This window comes from Coregonus lavaretus, assembly GCF_964263955.1.
Source record: "Coregonus lavaretus genome assembly, chromosome: 1".
Classification (NCBI taxonomy): domain Eukaryota; kingdom Metazoa; phylum Chordata; class Actinopteri; order Salmoniformes; family Salmonidae; genus Coregonus; species Coregonus lavaretus.
The window spans coordinates 43,316,392-43,330,174 of record NC_139988.1 but is presented as its reverse complement, the minus strand read 5'-3'; the positions used below and the strand labels follow the sequence as shown (position 1 = coordinate 43,330,174).

Genomic DNA, 13,783 nt, shown 5'->3' with positions numbered 1-13,783 from the left:
CAAGTATTTGATACACTGCCGATTTTGCAGGTTTTCCTACTTACAAAGCATGTAGAGGTTTGTAATTTTTATCATAGGTACACTTCAACTGTGAGAGACGGAATCTAAAACAAAAATCCAGAAAATCACATTGTATGATTTTTAAGTAATTAAAATATTCACCCCCTTTGCTATGAAGCCCCTAAATATGATCTGGTGCAACCAATTACCTTCAGAAGTCACATAATTAGTTAAATAACGTTCACCTGTGTGCAATCTAAGTGTCACATGATCTGTCACATGATCTCAGTACTGCCCGCTCCATGATCTCGCCATCACGGTTGACAACGCCATTGTGTCCTCCTCCCAGAGTGCAAAGAACCTTGGCGTGACCCTGGACAACACCCTGTCATTCTCCGCTAACATCAAAGCGGTGACCCGATCCTGCAAGTTCATGCTCTACAACATTCGCAGAGTACGACCCTACCTTACACAGAAAGCGGCACAGGTCCTAATCCAGGCACTTGTCATCTCCCTTCTGGATTACTGCAACTCACTGTTGGCTGGGCTCCCTGCCTGTGCCATTAAACCCCTACAACTTATCCAGAACGCTGCAGCCCGTCTGGTGTTCAACCTTCCCAAGTTCTCTCATGTGACCCCGCTCCTACGCACACTCCACTGGCTTCCAGTTGAAGCTTGCATCTACTACAAAACCATGGTGCTTGCCTACGGAGCTGAGAGGGGAACGGCACCTCCTTACCTTCAGTCTCTGATCAGACCCTACACCCAAACGAGGGCACTACGTTCATCCACCTCTGGCCTGCTAGCCCCCCTAACTCTATGGAAGCACCGTTCCCGCTCAGCCCAGTCAAAACTATTCCCTGCTCTGGCACCCCAATGGTGGAACAAGCTCCCTCACGACGCCAGGACAGCGGAGTCACTGACCACCTTCCGGAGACACTTAAAACCCTACCTCTTTAAGGAATACCTGGAATAGTATAAAGGTAATCCTTCTACCCCCCCCACCCCCTCCCCCACCCCCCCATAAAAAAAATTAAAATAATAATAATTGGGTGGTTGTCCCACTGGCTATCATAAGTTGAATGCACCCATTTGTAAGTCACTCTGGATAAGAGCGTCTGCTAAATGACTTAAATGTAAAAATGTATATATACACCTGTTCTGAAAGGCCCCAGAGTCTGCAACACCACTAAGCTAGGGGCATCACCAAGCAAGCGGCACCATGAAGACCAAGGATCTCTCCAAACAGGTCAGGGACAAAGTTGTGGAGAAGTACAGATCAGAGTTGGGTTATAAAAAAATATCAGAAACTTTGAACATTCCACGGAGCACCATTAAATGCATTATTAACAAATGGAAAGAATATGGCACCACAACAAACCTGCCAAGAGGGCCGCCCACCAAAAATCAAGGACCATGCAAGGAGGGCATTAATCAGAGATGCAACAAAGAGACCAAATATAACCCTGAAGGAGCTGCAAAGCTCCACAGCGGAGATTGGAGTATCTGTCCATAGGACCACTTTAAGCCGTACACTCCACAGAGCTGGGCTTTACGGAAGAGTGGCCAGAATAAAGCCATTGCTTAAAGAAAAAAATAAGCAAACACGTTTGGTGTTCGCCAAAAGGCATGTGGGAGACTCCCCCAAACATATGGAAGAAGGTACTCTGGTCAGATGAGACAAAAATTGAGCTTTTTGGCCATCAAGGAAAACGCTATGTCTGGCACAAACCCAACACCTCTCATCACCCCAAGAACGCCATCCCCACAGTGAAGCATGGTGTTGGCAGCATCATGCTGTGGGGATGTTTTTCATCAGCAGGGACTGGGAAACTGGTCAGAATTGAAGGAATGATGGATGGCGCTAAATACAGGGAAATTCTTGAGGGAAACCTGTTTCAGTCTTCCAGAGATTTGAGACTGGGACGGAGTGTCACGTCTCCTCCCGTTGCTCCCTTCCAGCGCTCTGATTCTGCTGAGCCACCGGTCTGAGCGCACCACCTCGGCAACACCGGAATGGAAACCCAATACACCATAATCACCTCCAGCGCACCTGCACCTCATCATCTCATCACCACCCCTATTTAGCCTGGACTGTTCTGTATGATGTTGTTTGTGATTGTTTAGCTTCGTGTCGTTTACTCTATATTTGTTATTTCTCTTTGTCATTGTTAAGTAAACCTTGACCTTGTTAATTGCTGCGTCTGCATCCTGCCTCTTCGTATACTCAGTACTCGTCACACGGAGGTTCACCTTCCAGCAGGACAATGGCCCTAAGCATACTGCTAAAGCAACACTCAAGTGGTTTAAGGGGAAACATTTAAATGTCTTGGAATGGCCTAGTCAAAGCCCAGACCTCAATCCAATTGAGAATCTGTGGTATGACTTAAAGATTGCTGTACACCAGCGGAACCCATCCTACTTGAAGAAGCTGGAGAAGTTTTGCCTTGAAGAATGGGCAAAAATCCCAGTGGCTAGATGTGCCAATCTTATAGAGACATACCCCAAGAGACTTACAGCTGTAATTGCTGCAAAAGGTGGCTCTACAAAGTATTGACTTTGGGGGGGGGTGAATAGTTATGCACGCTCAAGTTCAGTTTTTTTGTCTTATTTCTTGTTTGTTCCACAATTCAACATTTTTTGCATCTTGAAAGTGATAGGCATGTTGTGGAAATCAAATGATACAAACCCCCAAAAAATCCATTTTAATTCCAGATTGTAAGGCAACAAAATAGGAAAAATGCCAAGGGGGGTGCATACTTTCGCAAGCCACTGTACACCCAGTTACTACAAAGTCCTTCCTAACTCAGTTGCCAGAGAGGAAGGAAACCGCTCAGGGATTTCTCCATGAGGCCAATGGTGACTTTAAAACAGTTACAGAGTTGAGTGACTGTGATAGAAGAAAACTGAGGATGGATCAACAACATTGTAGTTGCTCCACAATACTAACCTAATTGACAGAGTGAAAAAAAGGAAGCCTGTACAGAATACACATATTCCAAAATATGCATCCTGTTTGCAGCAAGGCACTAAAGTAATACTGCAAATAATGTAGCAAAGCAATTCACTTTTTGTCCTGAATACAAAGTGTTATGCTTGGTGCAAATCCAATACAACACATTATTGGGTATGCTTTTAATCGTTAAGGATTGGGGAGTTTTTCAGAATAATAAAGAAACGGATTGGAGCTAGCTATTCAGTCTGCTTTCCACCAGTCACTGGGAGATGAATTCACCTTTCAGCAGAACAATAACCTAAAATACAAGGTCAAATCTACCCTGGAGTTGCTTACCAAGAAGAGAGTGAATGTTCCTGAGTGGCAAAGTTACAGTTTTGACTTAAATCTGCTTGAAAAATCTTTGTCAAGACCTGAAAATGGTTGTCTAGTAATGATCAACAACCAATTTGACAGAGCTTGAAGAATTTTGAAAATAATAATGGGCAAATATTGTACAAAGCTCTTAGAGACTGACCCAGAAAGACACACAGCTGTAATCGCTGCAAAATGAGATTCTAACATGTATTGACTTAGGTGTGTGAATACTTATGTAAATGAGATATTTCAGTATTTCATTTTCAATAAATTTGCGAACATTTCTAAAAACATGTTTTCACTTTTCCATTATGGAGTATTGTGTGTAGATGGGTGAGAAAAAAATATATTTTATCAATTTTAAAGTTAGGCTGTAATACAACAAAATGTGGAATAAGTCAATGGGTATGAATACTTTCTGGTTAGGTGAATTGGGAAATGGTTGCCTCTTAGTGCCGACTCTGACCTAGTTCTAACATACCCCTGAGTGTAATGAAAAATAATATATCAGTGCATCAATGCTGTTCCCATGGGGCAATATACAATATAAAAAGGTTAAAATAGAGGAGTTCACTCATCTAACATGTCTGGCTTGTTCCTGTGTTTCTGTCCCAGGGTACTCCGGCCAGTCTGGTGCGTTACAGAGTAGAAGAGGACCAATCCCCTTACAGCGGTAGCATCTTTGACGTCGAGGAGGAGTCTGGGAGGATAATCACCAGGGTCAACCTCAACGAACAACCCAGTGTCACCTTCAAGGTAGCTGGTGGTGATGATGATGATGGCGCCGACAGACACGGTCACCCTGTTTCTAGCTCCTAGCCAACTTTTCAGTATTTAGTTTAATTTGGTGTTATTTCTTACATTATTTGCTCAAACGTTTCTAGTACTATTACCTACAGCCCAAAATAACTTTGGAATATTCGATTGGCGATCACTCATCAGAAATTCGACCAGAAATTGACTTCCCGTACCTAGATAATTTGTTTGGACTCCCCGAGGTAGCCCCATTCATCCCGGGTGATACTACAAAACGTCACCGCCGGAGAAGAGGGAGAAGGAGAGGGATCTTAGTTAGACTCAGGAGGCGTGCATTCCATCCACCGCATCAGAGTATATTACTCGCTAACGTTCAGTCCTTGGACAATAAAATAGATGAGCTCAGGATGAGGATATCCTTCCAGAGAGACATAAGGGACTGTAACATACTCAATTTTACGGAATCGTGGCTCTCTTCAGATATATTGTCCCCATCCATACAACCAGTGGGTTCTCCGTTCATCGCATGGACAGGAACAAAGAAACAAAGAGGTGGAGGGGTATGTCTCATGATTAACAACTCATGGTGTGATTGTGGTAATGTACAGGAACTCAAGTCATTTTGTTCTCCCGATCTGGAATACCTCACCATCAAATGCCAATTGCATTTCCTCCCGAGATCATTTTCTTTGCTTATAGTCACTGCTGTGTACATTCCGCCACAAGCCAACACCGCGACGGCTCTCAAAGAACTACACTGGACTTTGTGCAAACTGGAAACCGCACACAGTGGGGAAAAAAAGTATTTAGTCAGCCACCAATTGTGCAAGTTCTCCCACTTAAAAAGATGAGAGAGGCCTGTAATTTTCATCATAGGTACACGTCAACTATGACAGACAAATTGAGAATTTTTTTCTCCAGAAAATCACATTGTAGGATTTTTTATGAATTTATTTGCAGATTATGGTGGAAAATAAGTATTTGGTCACCTACAAACAAGCAAGATTTCTGGCTCTCACAGACCTGTAACTTCTTCTTTAAGAGGCTCCTCTGTCCTCCACTCGTTACCTGTATTAATGGCACCTGTTTGAACTTGTTATCAGTATAAAAGACACCTGTCCACAACCTCAAACAGTCACACTCCAAACTCCACTATGGCCAACACCAAAGAGCTGTCAAAGGACACCAGAAACAAAATTGTAGACCTGCACCAGGCTGGGAAGACTGAATCTGCAATAGGTAAGCAGCTTGGTTTGAAGAAATCAACTGTGGGAGCAATTATTAGGAAATGGAAGACATACAAGACCACTGATAATCTCCCTCGATCTGGGGCTCCACGCAAGATCTCACCCCGTGGGGTCAAAATGATCACAAGAACGGTGAGCAAAAATCCCAGGACCACACAGGGGGACCTAGTGAATGACCTGCAGAGAGCTGGGACCAAAGTAACAAAGCCTACCATCAGTAACACACTACGCCGCCAGGGACTCAAATCCTGCAGTGCCAGACGTGTCCCCCTGCTTAAGCCAGTACATGTCCAGGCCCGTCTGAAGTTTGCTAGAGTGCATTTGGATGATCCAGAAGAGGATTGGGAGAATATCATATGGTCAGATGAAACCCAAATATAACTTTTTGGTAAAAACTCAACTCATGCTTTGGGGCTGTTTTTCTGCAAAGGGACCAGGACGACTGATCCGTGTAAAGGAAAGAATGAATGGGACCATGTATCGTGAGATTTTAAGTGAAAACCTCCTTCCATCAGCAAGGGCATTGAAGATGAAACGTGGCTGGGTCTTTCAGCATGACAATGATCCCAAACACACCGCCCGGGCAACGAAGGAGTGGCTTCGTAAGAAGCATTTCAAGGTCCTGGAGTGGCCTAGCCAGTCTCCAGTTCTCAACCCAATAGAAAATCTTTGGAGGGAGTTGAAAGTCTGTGTTGCCCAGCGACAGCCCTAAAACATCACTGCTCTAGAGGAGATCTGCATGGAGGAATGGGCCAAAATACCAGCAACAGTGTGTGAAAACATTGTGAAGACTTACAGAAAACGTTTGACCTGTGTCATTGTCAACAAAGGGTATATAACAAAGTATTGAGAAACTTTTATTATTGACCAAATACTTATTTTCCACCATAATTTGCAAATAAATTCATTAAAAATCCTACAATGTGATTTTCTGGAATGTTTTTCCTCTTTTTGTCTGTCATACTTGACGTGTACCTATGATGAAAATTACAGGCCTCTCTCATCTTTTTAAGTGGGAGAACTTGCACAATTGGTGGCTGGCTAAATACTTTTTTTCCCCACTGTATCCTGAGGCAGCATTTATTGTAGCTGGGGACTTTAATAAAGGAAATATGAGGAAAACACTCCCGAAATTCTATCACCACAACTCCTTTGCTACTCGCACAACAGTGTTCTTGACCATTGCTACTCTCCCTTTCAGGATGGCTACGAGGCCCTCCCTTTCCCTTCGGGAAATCTGACTACGCCTGAGGGCCACAGGTCGAAAGTAATTTGGTGATTTGGCCCCTGGCTCCTTAGGCACCGGTACAATGGTCAACACCTTTCACGAGTTTGGCACTGTGCAGGTGCTGAGCAGGAGTTGAAACAGTCGTGTGAAGACTCCCTTGAGCTGGTCAACGCAGACCTTTAGTACTTTGCCCCGTAGTCCATCTGGGCCCGATTCTTTGTGTGCCTTGATACAGTATGCGACAAGCATGAGGCCACCTCGTTCTCTGTTATCTGGAGAACAGAGCATTATTATTTCTAAAAAGATTATTACAAAAACAAATATGGAAATCTGGTGTTTCTATGTCAAACAGTTTTGTTATATTTCAGTCTTCTGTGATGTATATAAAGTATAATATTAGGATGCAAACTCCAAATGTTATACATTTCAACTCTATATATAACATGGTACAGGTGTCTTCTTTTTTTTAAGCCCATAACGAGGTGTAAACTTTTGTTTAAAAGTAGATTTTTTTAAGACTACCAAGAATCATTCCATGTGACCCGGATTTAGCCCACTGCAGTAAAAGGTTAATTGGATTTGTTCTGACATTTCTTAATTTCTTTATTTTTACTTTTGGGATTATGTGTGTATTGTTTTGTATTGCTAGCTTTTACTGCACTGTTGGAGCTAGAAACACAAGCACTTCGCTGCATCTGCGATAACATCTGCAAATTTGTGTACACAACCAATAAACATTGATTTGATTTGATGATGATGAGGAGGAGGAGGGGGAAGAGGATGGTGTGTCAATGATGACGATGATGATGATGAAGAAGATAATGATCAAGTTCACCCCCACTTACACATACCCAAAATAGACATCGCTCATATAATTTCCTGTCTGACACTCCTTGATATTTGTACAGGCACTATACTTATTAAATGTACTTATGGCACTTTAAAACAGGGTCAGGCAACTAGATTAATCTGTGGGACGATTTGTTTTCGGAGCGAATGCTCTGGGGGACGGAAAATAATTTGTACGCCGCAAATTGACCACAGCTAAACCCAAAAAATACATTGTATAAAGAAAATAACAATAATTTCATACCTTGATTACATTGATACACGATCACGTCTCTTTTTTCAATTGTGGGAGTACTTGGGAACATATTTCCTAAGTGAAATGTATTTTAAGATGAATTCCTGGTAATTTTAGTCTTTTTTGACCAGAAACTTAGACTCTTCTCTCCCCCCCATGACAAAATGTGTAGAATTGCAGCAAACTTGCTTTAAAACTGCAATATCTTCTCTACGCTCCATTGCAAAATGTGCAGAATTGCAGGAATTTAACTCTAAAAAAAATTTTTTTATCTACACTGTCAAGAGGGGGCTGCTAAAATGTTTTGCTCGCTATGTGAGTTCAGATTTTTTTGTGGCCCTCACCCACATCAAAGTTTCCCATCCCTGCTCTAATTGGTCAGAATGGTGGACAGACTCCAACTGTGACTAAACCAAGATGTGCCTGCATATTAAGTTCCTGACATTATACAATTCATACACACACTCCCACAGAAGGTCATCTGATTGTATGTGGAGGTAACCTTAGCTCAGCGTAACCATGGCAGCAAGCGGGAGGAGCAGGTGCTGAGAGATATTAGGTTGTAATAAGTCTCTCTCTCTCTCTCTCTCTCAAGAATGTTGGATTGATAGATTCATACACGCTCTCTGGGTGGGTTGAAGCTTGGTTCCCAGACCTCTTTGTGCCCTTTCCAACTTCTTTGTTATTACTTTTCATGCCCTACATGCGTGCACAAATAAATGGCGACCAGACAATGTGCTTGGATTTAAAAATAAATTAGTAATGCATGTGCTTATGTGTGTGTGTGTCCTCAGTTGGTGGTGATAGCCTTTGACGATGGAGAGCTAGTGAAGGAGAACCGGACCCTGGTGGAGATCACTGTCCTCCAGCCCTCCATGATCCCCATCTTCACTGAGGAGGAGTACAGGTAACACAAACATACACACACACATGCATGCACACAAGCACACATGCACGCACGGACACACACACACACATCCACACACTAAAACATTTTAGTGGTCCCCCATTTAGTGGTTTTAAAGGGAATTTCCTCAAATTCTACGCATTTTGCCATGGGACCTACAGAAAATGTTGCAGTTTTAAAACTCATTTCATGCAATTCTACAAATTGTGCCATGGGACGGACAGAAAATGTGGTGGTTTTGAAGTGCAACATAAGCCAATAAACAACTTATCTGATATCTCTGCCTATGTGGCATCGATATAAGTCAAAAACATGTATTCTAGTGTCAAATACAATAGTTTTGTAAGTGAGTTCGTCATGACTTAATTGAGGGTTAGGTTTTGACTTCAACAATGCTGACTTGCCCACTAACACAGAATACAAAGCTGGGTTAATTGCGCTCTATCCAATCCTACCGCAGAACACACAGACAGTGAGACTGATCTGTCCATCAATGCAGCGGATCTGACTTTGTTGACATAAGACAACAAGTCACACATGTTTTTATTTGAGAAATACTGCACCAAACACCTCTGCAAAAATGTCAAAATCATTTATAGATTTCTTGAGTTACAGTTGAAGTCGGAAGTTTACATACACTTAGGTTGGAGTCATTAAAACTCATTTTTCAACCACTCCACAAATTTCTTGTTAACAAACTATAGTTTTGGCAAGTCGGTTAGGACATCTACTTTGTGCATGACACAAGTAATTTTTCTAACAATTGTTTACAGACAGATTATTTCACTTATAATTCACTGTATCATAATTTCAGTGGGTCAGAAGTTTACATACACTAAGTTGACTGTGCCTTTAAACAGCTTGGGAAATTCCAGGAAATGATGTAATGGCTTTAGAAGCTTCTGATAGGCTAGTTGACATAATTTGAGTCAAATGGAGGTGTACCTGTGGATGTATTTCAAGGCCTACCTTCAAACTCAGTGCCTCTTTGCTTGACATCATGGGAAAATCAAAAGAAGTCAGCCAAGACTTCAGAAAAAAATGTAGACCTCCACAAGTCTGGTTCATCCTTGGGAGCAATTTCCAAACGTCTGAAGGTACCACGTTCATCTGTACAAACAATAGTACACAAGTATAAACACCATGGGACCACGCATCCGTCATACCGCTCAGGAAGGAGACGCGTTCTGTCTCCTAGAGATGAACGTACTTGGGTGCGAAAAGTGCAAATCAATCACAGCAAATGACCTTGTGAAGATGCTGGAGGAAACAGGTACAAAAGTATCTATATCCACAGTAAAACAAGTCCTATATCGACATAACCTGAAAGGCCGCTCAGCAAGGAAGAAGCCACTGCTCCAAAACCGCCATAAAAAAGCCAGACTACGGTTTGCATCTTCACATGGGGACAAAGATCGTACTTTTTGGAGAAATGTCCTCTGGTCTGATTAAACAAAAATAGAACTGTTTGGCCATAATGACCATCGTTATGATTGGAGGAAAAAGGTGGTAGCTTGCAAGCCGAAGAACACCATCCCAACCGTGAAGCACGGGGGTGGCAGCATCATGCTGTGGGGGTGCTTTGCTGCAGGAGGGACTGGTGCACTTCACAAAATAGATGGCATTGTGAGGAAGGAAAATTATGTGGATATATTGAAGAAACATCTCAAGACATCAGTCAGGAAGTTAAAGCTTGGTCGCAAATGGGTCTTCCAAATGGACAATGACCCCAAGCATACTTCCAAAGTTGTGGCAAAATGGCTTAAGGACAACAAAGTCAAGGTATTGGAGTGGCCATCACAAAGCCCTGACCTCAATCCTATAGAAAATGTGTAGACAGAACTGAAAAAGCGTGTGCGAGCAAGGAGGCCTACAAACCTGACTCAGTTACACCAGCTCTGTCAGGAGGAATGGGCCAAAATTCACCCAACTTATTGTGGGAAGCTTGTGGAAGGCTAACCGAAACATTTGACCCAAGTTAAACAATTTGAAGGCAATGCTACCAAATACTAATTGAGTGTATGTAAACTTCTGACCCACTGGGAATGTGATGAAAGAAATAAAAGCTGAAATAAATCATTCTCTCTACTATTATTCTGACATTTCACATTCTTAAAATAAAGTGGTGATCCTAACTGACCTAAGACAGGGAATTTTTACTAGGATTAAATGTCAGGAATTGTGAAAAACTGAGTTTAAATGTATTTGGCTAAGGTGTATGTAAACTTCCGACTTCAACTGTACACAAAATAATCTGTTATGTCAGTGGAAGAAAATGTTTTATTTTCTTGAAGATGAATACTAAATAAATTAAATAACTAAAATATAGTCGTTGCATAAGTATTCAGCCCCTTTGTTTCAGCAAGCCTAAATTAGTTCAGGAGAAAAATGTGGCATAACAAATCACATAAAAAGTTACATGGACTCACTCTATGTGAAATAATAAGGGTTGACATGATTTTTTTATCAATAACCCTTCCTCCGTCCCCCATACATACAACATTTGTAAAGTCCCTCAGTCAATTGATTGGTAGATTGGTAATAATAACAAATCAGACATTGAATATCTCTTTAAGCATGGTCTAGTTCATAATTATGCTGTGCATTATGTATTAAACCACCCAGACACCTCAAAGATATAGTCATCCTTCTGAACTGAGCTGCAGAACAGGAATGAAACTGCTCAGGGATGTTACCATTGGTGATTTTAAAACAGTTACAGAGTGCAATGGCTGTGATGGGAGAGAACTGAAGATGGATGAACAACATTGTAGTGACTTCACAATAATGACCTAAATGACAGTGAAAAAAAGAACACAAAATACAACAACATGTACAAAATACAAAAATATTCCAAAACATGCATCTTGTATGCAATTAAGGGTCTAAAGTAATAGTGCAAGAAAACCGGAATACACTTTTTGGCCTAAATACAAAGCCCTATGTTTGCCTCCTAATTTGTAAGCATGGTGGTGGCTGTAACATGGTATTGGTATGCTTGACATCGGCAAAGACTAGGGAGTTTTTCAGGATAAAAAGAAACGGGATAGGGCTAAGCACATGCAAAATCCTAGAGCAAAACCTGCATCAGCAGCTTTACACCAGACACTCGGAACGGAATTCACCTTTCAGTAGGACAATAACCTACAACACAATGCCAAATCTACACTGGAGTTGCTTACCAAAACAGTGAATATTCCTAAGAGGCCAAGTTGCAGTTTTGACTTAAATCTGCTTGAAATACTATGGCAAGACTTAATAATTGCTGTCTAGCGATGATTCCCAACATCTTGACAGAGTTTGATGAATTCTGAAAAAAATAATAGGCAAATATTGCACAATCCAGGTGTGCAAAGCTCTGAGAGACATACCTAAGAAGACTCACAGCTTTAATTGTTGCCAAAGGTGTTTTTAACATATATGGATTCAGGGAGCTGAATACTTATGCAACGACTATATTTTATTCATTAAATCTTTATTCATCTTTAAAACTTTGAAACAATAAAATATGAAGAAATCCAAGGGGTCTGAATACTTTTGCAAGGCATTGTATATTTTGTTAGCTTCCCCAACACCGATACTGTGTCATTTCTAATATAATTGAATATGCCTTTACACATTATGGAGAGCTTTTCATAAGGCCAGCTCAGCATGTCAAGCTACTGTTTTGTGCTCACTTTACAGTAATTGCTCGATCTTGTGTTAACTGTATGTCTGAAAGTGGTGCCAGTGTGTGCATGGGCATGCATGTGTGACAATGTGCATGCATGTGTGACACTAATGTCGATGTCCGCGCCCCCGCCGAAATCTAATTAGCATCATAAAAATATCCCCATAAAAATCTGTCAGTTTAAACTAGAAATATCTGGGGGTTTTTTTTTGCATTGGATGCATCTCAATCCACTGAATCCACGACTTTAAAGAAGAAAGTATCACTGCCTCCTTCTCACAAATGATCCAAAAAATATAAAAATTAAATAAAGTTGGTTCAACACAGTGGCGGGTCATTTTGACCCCAGGACAACGGGAGGGTTAAGAATGATGGAGGCCACTGTGTTCTTGGGGACCTTCAATGCTGCAGAACCTTTTTGGGACCCTTCCCCAGATCTGTGCTCTGACATGCACTGTCAACTGTGGGACCTTATATAGACAGGTGTGTGCCTTTCCAAATCATGTCCAATCAATTGAATTTAACACAGTTGGACTCCAATCCAGTTGTACAAACATCTAGGATGATCAATGGAAACAGGATGCACCTGAGCTCAATTTCGAGTCTCATAGCAAAGGGTCTGAATACTTAACTAAATATATTATTTATATTTTCTTTGTGTAATACATTTGCAGAAATTTCTAAAAATTTCATTATGGGGTATTGAGTATAGATTGATGACAATTTTTATTTATTTAATCCATTTTAGAATAAGGCTGTAACGTAACAAAATGTGGAAAAAGTGAAGGGGTCTGAATACCTTCCGATTGCATTGTATATACCATTTAGATACTATTAAACTAGCTAATAGGCTAATATAAACTAGGGCCCATTTCAAGAACAATTTTCATCCTGTTTGAAACTTTCACTTAATCACAATGAATGGCTTTTTTGATCCCTGTGGGGAAGTCTTTAGCACCAGGGACTCAAATGAATATGTATTTTGTCTGACTGCAGGAGAGGAGGTAAAAGATTTTCTCTAAGCCCGGGCAATCCTGTGAATCCCTACTGTACACTACTTTACTGGCCCGTTGTGGCAGACCTTCAGCCTAAGCATCTTTCCCTTAGGCCTGCTGATTATCTTCCCCCAGCACTTATCCTGAGCTGAGAGCTGAGGGTTGAGAGCTGCGGGCTGGGAATGGATCCTTTAAATCACAGAACAACAAGCCTCGCCACTCCTCACTTTGTCATTTTGATGATCACAGCAATTACAGCTGTCTACTAGCTGTTCTCCCTCTTTCTCTCTCTCAAGTGTGTTTCTCTCAGCTCACTCTTTCATATTGTTTCCTCCACCTTCTTGGCTCCTCCTTCTCTCTCTCTCTCTCTCTCGTGCCTGACTCATTTTCTCCTTTGTACCTTTCTGCTTTCCTTTTCTCTCTCGCCTAAGCAGATGCAGTAGCAGAGTTGTAGCTTATTAAACATTAATTAATCATGTCTTACCCTTACATCAAGCTGAAACACTGAACCCAGTGTGAAACCTTGCTTAATTACACACGTTTGTTTCCACGCTCGAAACAACTCATTAAAATGGTAATTTTG

The 13,783-nt window shown here is 41.4% G+C and overlaps 1 protein-coding gene across 1 annotated transcript in view; it reads left to right on the top strand.

Moving 5' to 3' along the window:
• LOC311129322 (protocadherin-15-like) overlaps positions 1–13,783 on the top strand; it is a gene marked incomplete at both ends in the record, with an annotated part of 432,090 nt that overhangs the window by 290,632 nt on the left and 127,675 nt on the right. The window contains 2 exons of the mRNA XM_084161599.1: positions 3,929–4,069; positions 8,423–8,535. Of these exons, the coding sequence (XP_084017725.1) occupies positions 3,929–4,069; positions 8,423–8,535 (254 nt within the window). The remainder of the gene's footprint in view (positions 1–3,928; positions 4,070–8,422; positions 8,536–13,783) is intronic.